This window comes from Eulemur rufifrons, chromosome 18 (assembly GCF_041146395.1).
Source record: "Eulemur rufifrons isolate Redbay chromosome 18, OSU_ERuf_1, whole genome shotgun sequence".
NCBI classification, from domain to species: Eukaryota; Metazoa; Chordata; class Mammalia; order Primates; family Lemuridae; genus Eulemur; species Eulemur rufifrons.
Genome location: NC_091000.1, coordinates 65,165,980 through 65,179,231, shown reverse-complemented (window position 1 = coordinate 65,179,231; position 13,252 = coordinate 65,165,980). Strand labels below are relative to the sequence as shown.

Here is a 13,252-nt window from a genome sequence, read left to right as displayed (position 1 = left end):
ACTCCCGCAGCCCTGTCTGGCTTGGAGTCGAGTCAAGCACCCCCATCCCATTCAGTCTCTGATGTATCAGAGTTCAACACATCTTCATGTCCGTTCTCAGTGAGGTCCGTCTGTTCGATGAGTTTCCTAGAACAGCCCATGCCAGGAGGATGAGAGGGAAACAAGGAGTTGAATAGAGCGGAGATTTGATCGTAGGACTTACGGTGGAACATGACACTTGAGTGTCAACCTGGAAAGTAAGAGCATGACATGCTCCCCCCAAATAAAAAACAGGGAGAAATCTTTAAAGGGACAGGGTGGCTCACGTTTTGGCTTCTAGAATATTCTGTGTAGGGCCATGGGGAAGAGAGATTCTCAACTGGAAATGAACCGAGAGATTTGAGTAAAGACTCAGATTAAGGCCATAAATAGAATGAACATGCGATTTTCACTCTTGGTGGCAAGAGGCGCATCAGCTGTCAAACCTGGTTCTGGCCGAGCCTCTGTGAGTTCTGGCCAGGGTTGGCCACCCCAGGCAGAGTGGTGCTGGTTTTATAGCACTAAGTGAGTAACTGACTTTCAAAAATAATTTGTTTATTGTTTTATGGATTGACTTGTGGCTATCAGTTGGACCCAACCTATTGCCAAAATCAACTGAGATTGAAGTAATGGCTTAGGGAAGTTAAACAATTGAATTGTGTATGTGTGCGTGTGTATACACACTGGGTGTTTATTATCATGAACTAGGGCTCTGTAGGTCAGGGCTCTTCTTTGAAACCTTGGCAGCTGTGATTGACACGGTGCAACATGACAAAAAGCTGAGAGGACTTAATGATGCCAAGTTCGTGTCAGAACCCCAGAGAGGTGCAGAAGGCAGCGGTGCCCACAAGAACTACTGGCTCAGACTCACGGTGCGTCCATCCCTGCGTGAGCCACTCTTCAGCACGAGCAAAATCTATTATGAAATACATACGATAGATATGGGCATACCTCACTTCATAAAATGTGTAAGCTACAGAAAAAAAACATAGGTTTGGACTTGATTTTAAATGCATTAATTTTTAAAGCTGGTAATTAAAAGAAATATTACAAGGACACCTTTTGCAAGCTGAAGAATCCTTTAGTCGAGAAAATAACTGGTCCCTGGTTTATCTTTTGTGTAAATTTCAACTTTCCTATTCTAAGTGTTTGTCTAAAGTGGATAATACATCAAAATTAGATGAATTTCAGTATACAACAGAGTAGATCCTTTGAGAACTATATTTAAAATCTGGCAGAATATTGCCCCTACGCAGATGTCCCTGACAGCAGCTGAGGAAGTCTAGGCATACTCACTGATTTTACATGCACAAGTAAGTCACAGGTGTGACCACGGTGGGTGCTCGTGGCTACCTGGCTTCCTTTCCTTTTCATTATCCAGGGTGTTTCTTTTTTGGTCCTGGTTCATGCTGGATACCTGCACCTGGTGATCTTCCTAGCATTATTAACTGCAGAGCCTTCTCAATCTCACTGTATCTATTCAAAATTCAGTCTTAGAAGTTTTAAGTAGATTGGCAATTCAGGTTCCACCAGCTAGATTTCTATTGCTCCCTCTATTTCTGTTTCAATGTGTCTTTTCTACAGGTCTAGGGAGGGAATTTAGGAGGAGCAATGGGAATGCAATCTGTTTACTGCCTACATTTAGAAAAATTCCTGGAAATGCTTTCTGCAAAATACCTTCTACCTTGCATGGCTGTAGTAGAAGACAGGGCAAAACCACCTTCCAGGCCAGTGCTATCTTGAAGAGCATTAATCTATGCCGACTACCTGACAATTTCTATAAAGCGTGCCCCAAGCCACGGCACCACTGCCGTCAGCCTCGTGATTCAGCTGTTCCATGTTCACTACACACACATTAGCAAATGCAAGCCTTAGGAATTCGGGTTTTGGTCTTGGCTACAACAGAAGGAGAATAAGCAGCTTAACTGAAGACTCAATTTTAAAATATAGTAGTCTCCCTCCATCTGCAGAGGATATGTTTCAAGACCCTCAGTGGAGGCCTGAAATCACAGATAGTACTGAATCCTATAAATATTACGTTTTCCCTATACATACATACCTAAGATAAAGTTAAATTTAAATTAAGCATACTAAGAGATTAACAACAATAATCAACAATAAAATAGAACAATTATAATGATATTCGGTAACAAAAATTATGTAAGTGTGTGCTTGCTCTCTCTCTTTCTCTCTCTCTCCCTTAAAGTACTGTAATATTTGTGGAACGCAAGTAACTGAAACTGTGGAAAGTGGAGCCATGGGTAATACAGGGTTACTGTTGTCTTTTCTGGAGTGTTGCCTCTGTTCTACCTTTGATTTCTGAGGCCATTTAGACCCCCTGCTTCTGCAAGCTCCTTTGCAAGCTGTAGGCGTTCTGTCCCTGCACTTCATTCTCAGCCTCCCCCAGGCCCAGCTTCTGGTCCTTGTCCTTCAGGCACTGCCAATAGCTCCAGTGACAAAGTGGCTTAGATGGGAACTTGTGCATCTTGGCTCCTCTTCCCATGGATGAATCCACAGACTCGTGGAGGGAGTGATGATTCTCTGTCACCTGGGAAATTGCACGATTTCTCCTGCCATCAGTATCCCCACTGTCATTTTGTAGCTGCAGGCAGCATGCTACCAAGACCAATATTACTGGAACAATCTCCTGCTCCCTGCCTCATCACACTGCAGTGCTGCCGCTGGAGGGCCGGGGGCCCAGCCCAGCGCAGTGGTTCTTGACCTCGAGCGTGCATCAGCATCACCTGGAGCATGTGCTCAAGCGCAGATGGCCGGATTCCCCTCTGGGGTTTCCAGTTCAGTGCATCTGGAGAGAAACCTGAGAATTTGCGTTTCTGACAAGTTGCCAGGTGAGGTTGATGATTCTGGTCCAGGGACCACACTTGGAGAACCACTAGCCTGGTGGATGAGCACAGAGTTTGAAGCCAGACCTACAGACCTACATAGGCCTGAACCTTTACTGTCTCTTATCCCTCATGTGACCTCGAGCAAGTTACTTAATCTCTCTGAGCCTCAGTTTTCTCATCTGTACAATAAGGAAAATATAAGCGACCTCACAGGATTGTCGTAAGGATAAAATGGGATAATATACATAAAGCCCTTAGCATGGTGTTCTGCACACAGTAAGCACTCAATAAGTGATCAGTGGCAGCTACTTCACGCAGCTGATGAGGGATTTCTTGCAAGGACTCTGAGCTTCTCAAGCCATCATCAATCTCAGAGTGGAGGCCTGCATTTTAACCAGGCACCTGGAAGGCAGCGGAGCCTTTGAGACCTGGAAGTCTACGACCTTTTCCTCAGGAGTAGCAGGGAGGTGCCTTTGGTCCAACCCTGCGTATTCTCTGGTGGTTGACAATGCGGAGTCTCCCTGCCCCCTGCCCGCTAGGGAGACAGCGCCATTTACATTTCTCATGGAATTGGAAATCTGAAGCACCACCACCTGGCCTCCAGCCCTTTCTTGTTTTCATGTTTTATTCTTTGTCTACAGACTTCAAGCAGCTGCGGATTTCCTGTTTGTGATTACTGGGCAGCCGCTGCTGCTGCAAATTCAGGCAGAAATCAACAAAAACAATGGCTTACTTATTGCATTAGCAGAAAAGTCATGGACTTCAAAAGACAGAACTAGACACAGTGGTCACCCTAGTGAGGGCACCAGCCGCAGTGAAGCCAAAGAGCCCTCCTGACTGCTGAGTGGCTGCTGAGCAAGACGCAAGGGAACTCGCTGGCTACTGAGGAATCTTACAGCTCTGAGTACCTTCCCTCCACCCTCAAATTCAAGCGTGTTTTTAAATGAGCCAATAACATGTTCAAACTTTCCTTTGACATCAGTCAATTCTTTATGTTCGTCGACCCCAGCATAGTAAGACTAAGGTTGACCTAGGAAAGAAGCAATTTTAATTTTCTAAGACAATATAAGCATTTTTACAAACCCTTGGCCTATTATGGAATTTCACAAATCCAGCTCAGTGATGTTATTACATTACTCAGTAAATTATTACATTACTTTCATGTAATAACCATTTTTTTCCTTTTTTAGTATTTTAATTTTATTCTTTGACAAATAATAATTGTATATATTCATGGACTATATAGTGATGTTTTTATATATATAAAATGTATAGTGACCAGATCGGGGTAATTAGCATATCCATCATCTCAAATATTTGTCATTGCTTCACGTGGGAACTCAGACTTTCCTGAGCAAAACAGAAATAACTGCAATTACTGAATTCCCCTACTTTGGCAATTTACTTTTAAGTAGTCAGCCATTCGCGTTTAACTTTTGATGACATTTTTATAATAAATTTGAAAGATTAGGGAGAATTTTACTACGATCCTAGCAAGGTCTGGCAAGCGGGAAGACTGTCCCCGACAGGCTTTCCACACCAGCACCGTGCGGTTCCCGAGGACTGAAGGATGCAGAGCAGGGCGTGGGCCCCGGCTCAGTGTCATCCAGCACCCTTGGGACCTTTTTATTTCCACAATTTAAAAACCATTCCCTCTCTAAAAAGACACTCAGTGACAGTCATCCAAAGATTTGGGTCAAAAAAAAAAAAAAAAAAGCCGATATTCAGAAATGACTTCATGCGTTCCGAACCAGGGAGGTGAATTTTTCAATCCACTGCACATTAAAAATTGATAAAGACTTCAAACAAAGGGAAGGAAGAAATGGGCCCAAACTCATTGGGGACCTTTTTATAGCACTGGGGTGTGGGAACGTTCATTAAAGGAAGCTCAGAGTTGGAGAGGATCTGAGAAAGGAAGGAGCGAGAATTTAATTTTAGGTGTTGTTTCATCAGGTTAAAAAAAAAAAAAAAGACAGTTTCATGAGTTCCTTGCAGCTATTCTCAGGAACTTCACGAGCCCCCAAAAAGCACCACTTGAAACTGTAAAGTGTAAGAGACCAATTTAATGAAAATCTCTCGCCCCAGTAAAGACCCTGTTAATAGTGAAGAGCACAAGTTAGCGCATCTCTGGACATCAAGTGAGCACATCGAGATGTTAGGTATCATTCCTGGGTTCTTCAGCGCATCATATTCATGCATTATTTTAGAACAGAAGTTCAGGACTTAGCAGTTGTGCACAAAGAGGTTCCCAAACGTAGTCTCCTTGTGTTCTCAGCATCCCAGGAGTGGTCGGTCATGCCATTGCTCTTCGTGACATCTGGTGGGTGAATATTAATACAACTGGTAACTGTTGTGTCTACCTTTCCTGGGGATCCCATTCTGCCCAGAGACCTTGTAGACAAGTTCTCCAGTCCTCTTGGCGCCCTGCGGGGAGGTGTTCCTATTGCTACTTTGCAAGCACAGAAGCTGAGTGGCAGGACGGTTAAGCAAATGCTAGTGAGTGGGAAAGGGGCATCTCGAACCCACGTCTTTCTGTTTCCCAGGTCAAGTCGTTTGTACTCTGCCACCGGAGAGCAATCTGTAAAAGCATAAAGTGGGTATAAAACATGCCCAGGGGAACCCAGCCAGACCAGACAGGGGCTGGCACACCTGGTCCTCATCCGTGGACTCTGCCCCTGAGCCACACCATGCCCCAAACCCTGACTCTGGCAAGAGAGCCCTTGACTGGCTCCTGCCCATGGCAGTCACATCCTCGGGTTGCAGGCAGCAGAAGCCTGTCCCAGTCAACAAAAGCAAAGGGAGCTTATTGAAAGGCTATGTAGGAGTCTCAGATTTAGGCAGAAGCTGCTACACCAGGCAGAAAGTGGGCAGCCCTAGAGACTGGTGAGTCGAAATGAAACCGCTTCTTGCCAGAACAGACTGGGCCAGGGTTTCCTTGTCCCCCTGCTCTGATTGTCCTGGCTTGGGTCAGAGAGTATCCGCAGGGGAGAAGATAATTTCCTAGAGAGAAATCACACGCTGGTGGACGGGCCAGCGACTGCACTGCTCCCGAGGGCACCATCCGCACAGATTGACGGGAACGGTGCCCCGGGCTGTGCAGAGCACGGGCACCGCGCGCATCACGGGCAGACAGCGCTTCTGCACTCTGTGCTTACTAGGCACAGCGCCTACACGCACCACTCAGGGAGCCTGGGTGGGAACAGGGGCTAAGACCCAAGCCCAGGTGGTCCGACCCCAGGGCTGTGCTCTCAGCCACGGTGCTTATCACACGCCAGGTGCACGGCGCTGGGGAATCGCAGAGGAGGCAGCAATCACCGAGGCGCTGGCAGAGGTGTCATCCTTCTTGCTGACCTCAGTATGGGCGTGGATGGCCCACCTTCCTCACCTTCTTACCTCCGACGGCCACTTCCATCGTGTCACCTCAGCCACCACCTCCCGTGTCAATCCTGGGTGTTGCCATGGCCTGTGAAACTGCACCATTTCTGAAATCTCAGCTGCAAGCCTCTGCCCTCCGGCTTCCTCGTGTTCTTCCAGCTCACTGATTCTAGGACCTCGATTGCAATAATGAACCTCCATTCAGTGACTGCACCACTCTTTGAACTGTCACCAACCCGCCCTGCCTCCAACCTTCTGCCATAACCCCGCAGATTCCGTGGCCTTGTGTAGTCACACACTTTCCCTGGCATCTGTCCTGGCAGCTTTGCCTTTCTCTCGTGACCCTTCTCGTTCAGCAAAACTCCAACCCAGTTACCCACCTCCTCTGTTCCTGCGTCACACCTACTGAATGTTGCTGGGAAAATCTGCGTCTGGGCTGGTGGAAGCGTCTTTAGATTTATGGCCACAAACCTCAAAAAAAGCACTCGACACTGCCTAGAAATCCTGCTGTGTTTCTCAAGTGGATTTCCTCCCCACCGCCCGTGATGAATATTATGCACCTTCTTTTGCTGCTCAGCACAGCACAGGCCCTCACCGTCCACGCGCCTCATCCGTCTCCATGCTCGTCACTGGAAAACCCAAGTCACCAGGCAGGGCCTGCCGTTGCTCTGCCGCCGACTGCAGATCTGCCTGCACTGAAGCTCGCTCTGCTCTTTTTTCCTCTCCTATGACAATGGGAGTAATGTCTGTGCTCCTCGCAAAGGCGAATGCCTTCCTTCCCACCTTCTTACACACTTCGTGCCTTCAGTTATTCCCTCTTCCGCACTTTCAGTGTCACTTCCTACAAGACCATTCCCTGTGGACAAAGCGTATGGTGCAGTGTCTCTGCCCTGAGCACAGAAGCAAACCACCCGTGTCACCACGCCCTCCTCCGGTTACCGTTCGTGTGCTCTGCTCCCTTGCACGGCAGAAGTCTCTCACGTCCCACCTCACGTCGCTCCTCAACCCAGCCCATTCGGCATCTGTCCTTACCTCTCCCAGCTCTTGTCAGGGTCACCCAATGACCTCATGTTGCCCGAGCCACTGCACATTTCTGTCCTCATCTTACTCAAACTCTCAGTGGTGACATCCAACACAGCTGCTCGTCCCCTCCTGTTTGGAAAACACTCATCTCCTGGCTTCTTTGGTCCCACTGTCTGGGTGCCCTCCACTCTGCCCACCATTCCTTCTTGGCCTTCTTGGCTGGCTTCTCCTCCCTGACCCAACCTCTGAATGCTGCAGGGCCTCGGGAGTGGCTCTGGCCCTGTCCCCTTCTCTGTGTTTTCATTCCCATTCTCTGGGTGGGGGTGGAGGGGTTCCCATCCTGTCCCATGGCTTTATCACCTTCTAATGACTTCTGTTAATGACTCCAATATTCATAATCCATCCCTACTTTCACCCCAAAATTCCAGATTTGTATATCCAACCGCTTACAAGTACCCAGATTAACCCTCCCCTAGAAACAGAGCTCTTTGATCACTATACACACACACACATGCACACACACACCCTCCCTCCCCAGGCCCACCCACCTACCCAGATGCTCCACCCCAGACCCTCCCTGGCCCTCACTCTGCGTGCCCAACGCATCTGTTCCTCTGTCCCCAGCGCCACCCCCAGCAACCCATCACTCACCTCGGCCCGAGACCCTCCGCTCTTGCCTCCCTTCCACTCCCCTCACAGCGCCATGTCTCTGAAGAACATGAATTAGCTACTTTCACTTGACTTTTTAACACTTTTCCCTTCCAATTGTCTGAGCCCTTCTCCGTACCAGGGCCTCTGCCCTTACCCTGCTGTCCTGGGATGCTCTTCTCCCAGCTCTTCAAAGGTTTGGCTCATCCTGCGTCTTCAGGGCTTGGCTCGAGTGTCACTTCCTGAGATGCGCCTCTCCCAGCCAGTGCCCCACGAAACACACAGCCCCCAGTTCCTGGCATTAGCCAGTACCCACGGGGGCTTCCTGGATGTCGCTATGCTATTAGTGCTTTACATTGGTTAACTCCTGACTCCTCACAACACTAGGAGGTGGGCACCGTTACTGTCATCATCATACTCATCTTAAAAGTCAGGAAACAGCCCAGAGCGATAATGACTGTCCACAGTCAAATACCTGTAGGGGTGGTCTCAGGATTTAACCCTGTGCATCCTGCTTCAGCCTGGCCCTTAACCCCGCACCCTCCTGCCCTCCCACCTGCCTGGCTCCTGCCGGCACTTTCTACAGTCTGGATCTCTCTTGTTTAGTTATATCGGCACTGTCGGTCTCCTCATTAGAGTACACGCAGCTCGTGGGCACAAACTGTTTTTAGTCACTGCATGCCCAGTGACTGCCACATGGCAGGTGGCCAGCGGGCATTTGTTGCATGAAAGAATAAAGGAATGAACGGTAGGTCTGGATCAGGGAATGAGAACATTTCTATCAACAGCTACTCCGATTTTAGTGCCAACAAGCGTTACACATCTGTGTGACCACAGATCGTGTGAGGGAATCATTTTTGTTTTAAATGATTGAATGATGGTATCAATGCTTTACATGTTTTTCAGAGCAGATCTACTTTGCCGGCCCTGTCAATAACCCTGGCATGGATATTCCCAAGGTACGGTCTTGGTTTTCTGTTTTGTTCTGTCGCTTAATGCTTGTATTGAACAGGTCGTTTCTTGAAGAAGGAGAAGGCGAGAGGGAGGAGGGAATTGAACAGTTTAAAACTTATCCAAAGGCCATTACCACAAAAACCTTTCTCCATAACGCTGTCACCTTTCAGCGTCTGTCATTTGGGTATTCAACGTTTCCTGTGCCATTGAAGCTTTGCGGACCATCTGGACACAAACCTCCCCGAGAGGGATGCCTGCGTCTCGTCCGGCAGGGCTGTCCGTGGGGACTCCGTGTGGCTTGCGCTGCTTGCTGCGTGGGGCGGCCGCACGCATGCTGCGATTCGTGCTGGGCAGCCTGGCAGTTCAGAGAAAGGCAGACACACAAAGCCCTGGACTTAAAGGTCCCCTAGGTACAGCCCTTGCACTGTCCCTCATGGGCCACCACCAAGTCAATAGTACGCCCAGGTCCTCAGCATTTGCGGACAAGGCTCACTGCTGAGAGCAGAATTTCCCACTAATTCCTTTTTACTCAAAATAATGTGACTTTATTCATGGCTGAACTCAAGCCGCTCTGCCATAAACAATAAATTTTCAAGATGCTACTCCTGAGAGAATCCTACGGAACATGAAAGAGATTGCAAAAAATGTCACTGTTTTAAATGTTTTTGTTTTCGATCTCATTATTTCAGTTCTCCAAAACCTGCCTCTGACTCAGGAAAAGGGTCTCCTCCTCCATAAAGAATCTCGTTAACTTAGTTTCACGTCTGGGTTTGTTTCCTCTCTGCCCCAGCCCCTGGGTTCCCGGCTCAGAGGGCCATCCCCATCCCACCTCGGTCCCCAATACCATCTCGGTCCCTGATAGCATCTCGGTCCCCGATAGCATCTCGGTCCGATACCATCTCGGTCCCCGATACCATCTTGGTCCCTGATACCATCTCGGTCCGACTGGCGCTGCTCCTGCAGCTGGGAGGTCTCCAGCCCCCCGCGCCCTGGGGTTCTCCCGCACTTTCCCCTCAGGCCTTGGCACAATGGGAAAGTTTTTCAAGAAAGGAAAACTCAATCTCTCTTCAATTCTAGGTTGTGGGGCCTAAATTATCCCAGATAGCCTTTTGTTCTTTAAATCTTTGCTATTTAAATTCTCTTTCTTTTTCCACTTTCCTTCTGACCGCCAACTAGAGACTGACTTAAAATTCGCTAACAAGTGATTTTCATTTTGCATTATTTGCTTTTTTTTTAAACTAGCTACCCTTAGCAATTATATGAAATAGAGGGGAAAAGAAAGTCTTAAAGTCAAGGAACCCTTTGAAAGAAAACACTGGCCAGAGGTATAAAAAGCTTTATTACATTCACCTGTGACATTTCGGGGACGTGCAATGCCCGAGTTCTTCACCCAGTACCGGAGCTCGGGGAGGCAGTGCCAGCTGGGGCTCCCGTCCCGAGACAGGCTCCCTGCACTGGCCTGTGGCACCCAGAGACTTCGCTTCCCTAATGTGGGACAGAAACAGACAGCCTTTGGGTTTTGAAAGATGTACCCCATAACCCCATGTCCTCTCCTCCAACCTAATCCCCCAGGGATGGGCTCTGGGTTAATGGGGGTCTCTGAGTGGCCAAAACCTTTCCCACTCAGAGCTCAATCCTTAGTGCCTTGGCATCAGTTCCCTTTTAACTCATCCAGTCCCGTGGCCCAGATTGAAGCCCTGCCTGTGTGCTGTATCTGTCCGTGCACTGCTGTTTTCTGAACTGGAATTTAGAGGTCCTGGGGCTCCCAAAGCAACAACTTGTAGATACAACCTGAACCATGTAGCGCCAAGGAGGCACCTTCAAAGTCCTAACTTGCAACGTCAGTGCCCTCAACAGTGGAAAGGCTGTGCTCTCTGTCCTTCATCCCCACCCGCCTCCTGTCCTCCCGGTGCACAGCCCACCTGCCCCCAGACGGGCTCGGCTGCCTAGACACCCTTACGCCTCACACCAAGTCTGTGTATCCATAGTTCGTAATCTAAAGCCCCTTCCTTCAAATACATCTTTTCTCAGACTCATAAAGCAATAATGAAAAACTCATTTGATTTTCAATAATCATGAGGGTGTGGACTTAAATGCACAGAGAGAGTTAAAAGAAAAGTAGGCGAAGATGGGGGTGACGCACAGTCAGATATAAATTTGAGCCAGTCTTTACTCATAATGAATTCTCTAACTTTTACACAGCTTTGGTTAAATTGCTGACACTGTTTCTAAAATGTCAGCTCTCAATATTTGAGCAATGAGACTCCTGGGAGCCTCCAGAATCACAGACTGACACCCAGGCCCGTCCAGAGCAGAGCCTCAGTGTCGGGGGATCCACCCGCTTCTGAGCCTCAGCAAGGTGCTAGAAAGTTATTCTCTCTGACAAAGGCAGCCTCTCACGCAACTTTTGTTCTGGGGTCTCACTGCTTCCTTCCCTCTGGCTCTGCACGGATTAAACCCTTTCCTCCTTTGGTGACAGGCAGTTCCCGGATGTGCTGGGGTCCCCTGCGCCTCCCTCCCCTCAGTCCTTTGCCCTGCCGGCCACATTCCGCCTCCCCCAGCCTTTTCTTCTCCAGCTCAGCGTCCACAGCCCTGTCAGCCCCTCGTGGCCAGTGGGGTGCTGGGGCAGACAGCGAAACAGGCGTGGCTCCAGCCCTGGGACTCTTCCACCATTCCTCACTCGCCACGGCGCTCAGACAGCTCTTCAAAGCTAACTATAGTCGAAGGGAGCCCTCTCTGCAGTGTTGCTGCCAGAAAGGAAAGCTGGAAGTGGCCACACATTTTGTGCCAGAGCATTTGGATGTTGTGCTGCTGAGCTGTGCACCCCCGAGGTCTTCTCTGTCCCAGCAAATGACCCTTTATCCTTCCCGTCTCGCAGGCCAGGAGCCTCTGAGTCGTCTGGAACCCAGCTCTTTCTCTCCACCCACTCGGGTTCCTCAGCAGATCCTCTCCGGAATCCAACCCCTTCTCCCCCACACTGCCCTCCGCCCCCAGTCACCCTTGTCCCTCACCTGCATGACTGCAACTGCCGCCCGCCCCGTCTTTTCAGCCCGGCAGCCAGAGGGGTCTGTTGACACAGACATCAGGTCAGGCCACTCCCCTGGGGAAAACTCTGGAGACCCGAATCCCTTTCAGAGTGGAAGCCCATGTCCCCCGCATGGCCTGCGAGGCCCCAAGGGTCTGGCCTCCTACGTCTCCCTGACCTCACTTCCCCGAGGCCCCTTTGGCCTCCTTGCTGTCCCTCAGTGTGGGGGCAGCGGCCCAGAGCAGCACAGCACACTCCAGAACTCTTCAGGCCTTTGCCTAAAGGTGGTCTTCTGAGCACGGCCTCCCTGGACCACCCTACTTAAAACTGCAAACCAGCACTCACCCTGCCCCCACCCGAGCTCCCGCCCACCCCTCCCTGCACAAACATCGGTATCTGACCACCTTCACAGCCACCTGCAGTGTGGACTGTCCCTCTCCCAGCGAGACTGTAAGCTCCACAGGGCTCAGAGGGTGGTGGTTAGTTTTGTTCTACTTTGTCTCCAGTGTCTAGAACAGCGCCCAGCACATAGAAGATGCTCGATAAACATTTGTTAGGTAGTTGATTGTACTGGGGCTCACATGCCTAACTAACACGTTACCTGTGCCTCCTGCAGGGAGAATACCAGGTTTTGCTAGAACTGTATACCGAAAGTCGTGCCACCGTGGCCTGTGCCAATGCCACCATCATTTCCTACTGACTGTGGCCTGCAGCAAAATCGCAGCAAGCTCCTCTCCAGAGAACTCTCAGACCGAACCTACCGCATGAGAAGAACCGGCCGACGAGTTACAGAGCTCTGCAGAGCAGTCCCCTGATGAGTGCAGCTGCTAATTTTAGCCCCAGGACAGACGTCTCCAGGCTGCACGGATGTAAGGAAGCCCCCAAATTATCTGCTTCCAAGGAGCCTCTTGGTAGCCACGAAGCTGTCTCGAGGGTGGATTGTTCTCTAATTAGTTGCCTCACACGAGACTCACCTGCTTTCCAGCTCCTCTAGAGCTTTTCCTCGCGGTTACCGAGAATAAAGGCCAGCCTGCCACTGTTCATTGCGCTTTGTTCAAAGACTCTTCTCCAGTGCTGTAGTTAAAAAGTCATTTCCTCCAGATACAAGTGTTGGGTGCCAGCGCTGCACAAGCAGTTCCAAGTCAGTCAGGAGGATGACGGCCTGGCTAAAATCAGAGCCCTGGGAAAATGTGCCATCGCCTCTCCTGGGTGGGACGGGCCCCCACCCTTGGACCATGATGGGCGAAAAGTTGGTGCAACCTCAGGAATAGTGACAGCATAGTCTCACTCATCCAAACACTCATGTCACCTTCACCCCCCAAAGCATGACGAGACTTGGCCTCAGCCAGTGATGGCACTAATT

General features: G+C 49.6%; 1 protein-coding gene across 1 annotated transcript in view; it reads left to right on the top strand.

The window, feature by feature from the left end:
• The window catches only part of LY86 (lymphocyte antigen 86), a 52,263-nt gene extending 39,557 nt beyond the window's left edge, over positions 1–12,706 (top strand). Inside the window, exons 4-5 of the mRNA XM_069493432.1 lie at positions 8,817–8,869; positions 12,506–12,706. Of these exons, the coding sequence (XP_069349533.1) occupies positions 8,817–8,869; positions 12,506–12,589 (137 nt within the window). The 3' untranslated portion in view covers positions 12,590–12,706. The remainder of the gene's footprint in view (positions 1–8,816; positions 8,870–12,505) is intronic.
• Positions 12,707–13,252: the final 546 nt, after the last annotated feature.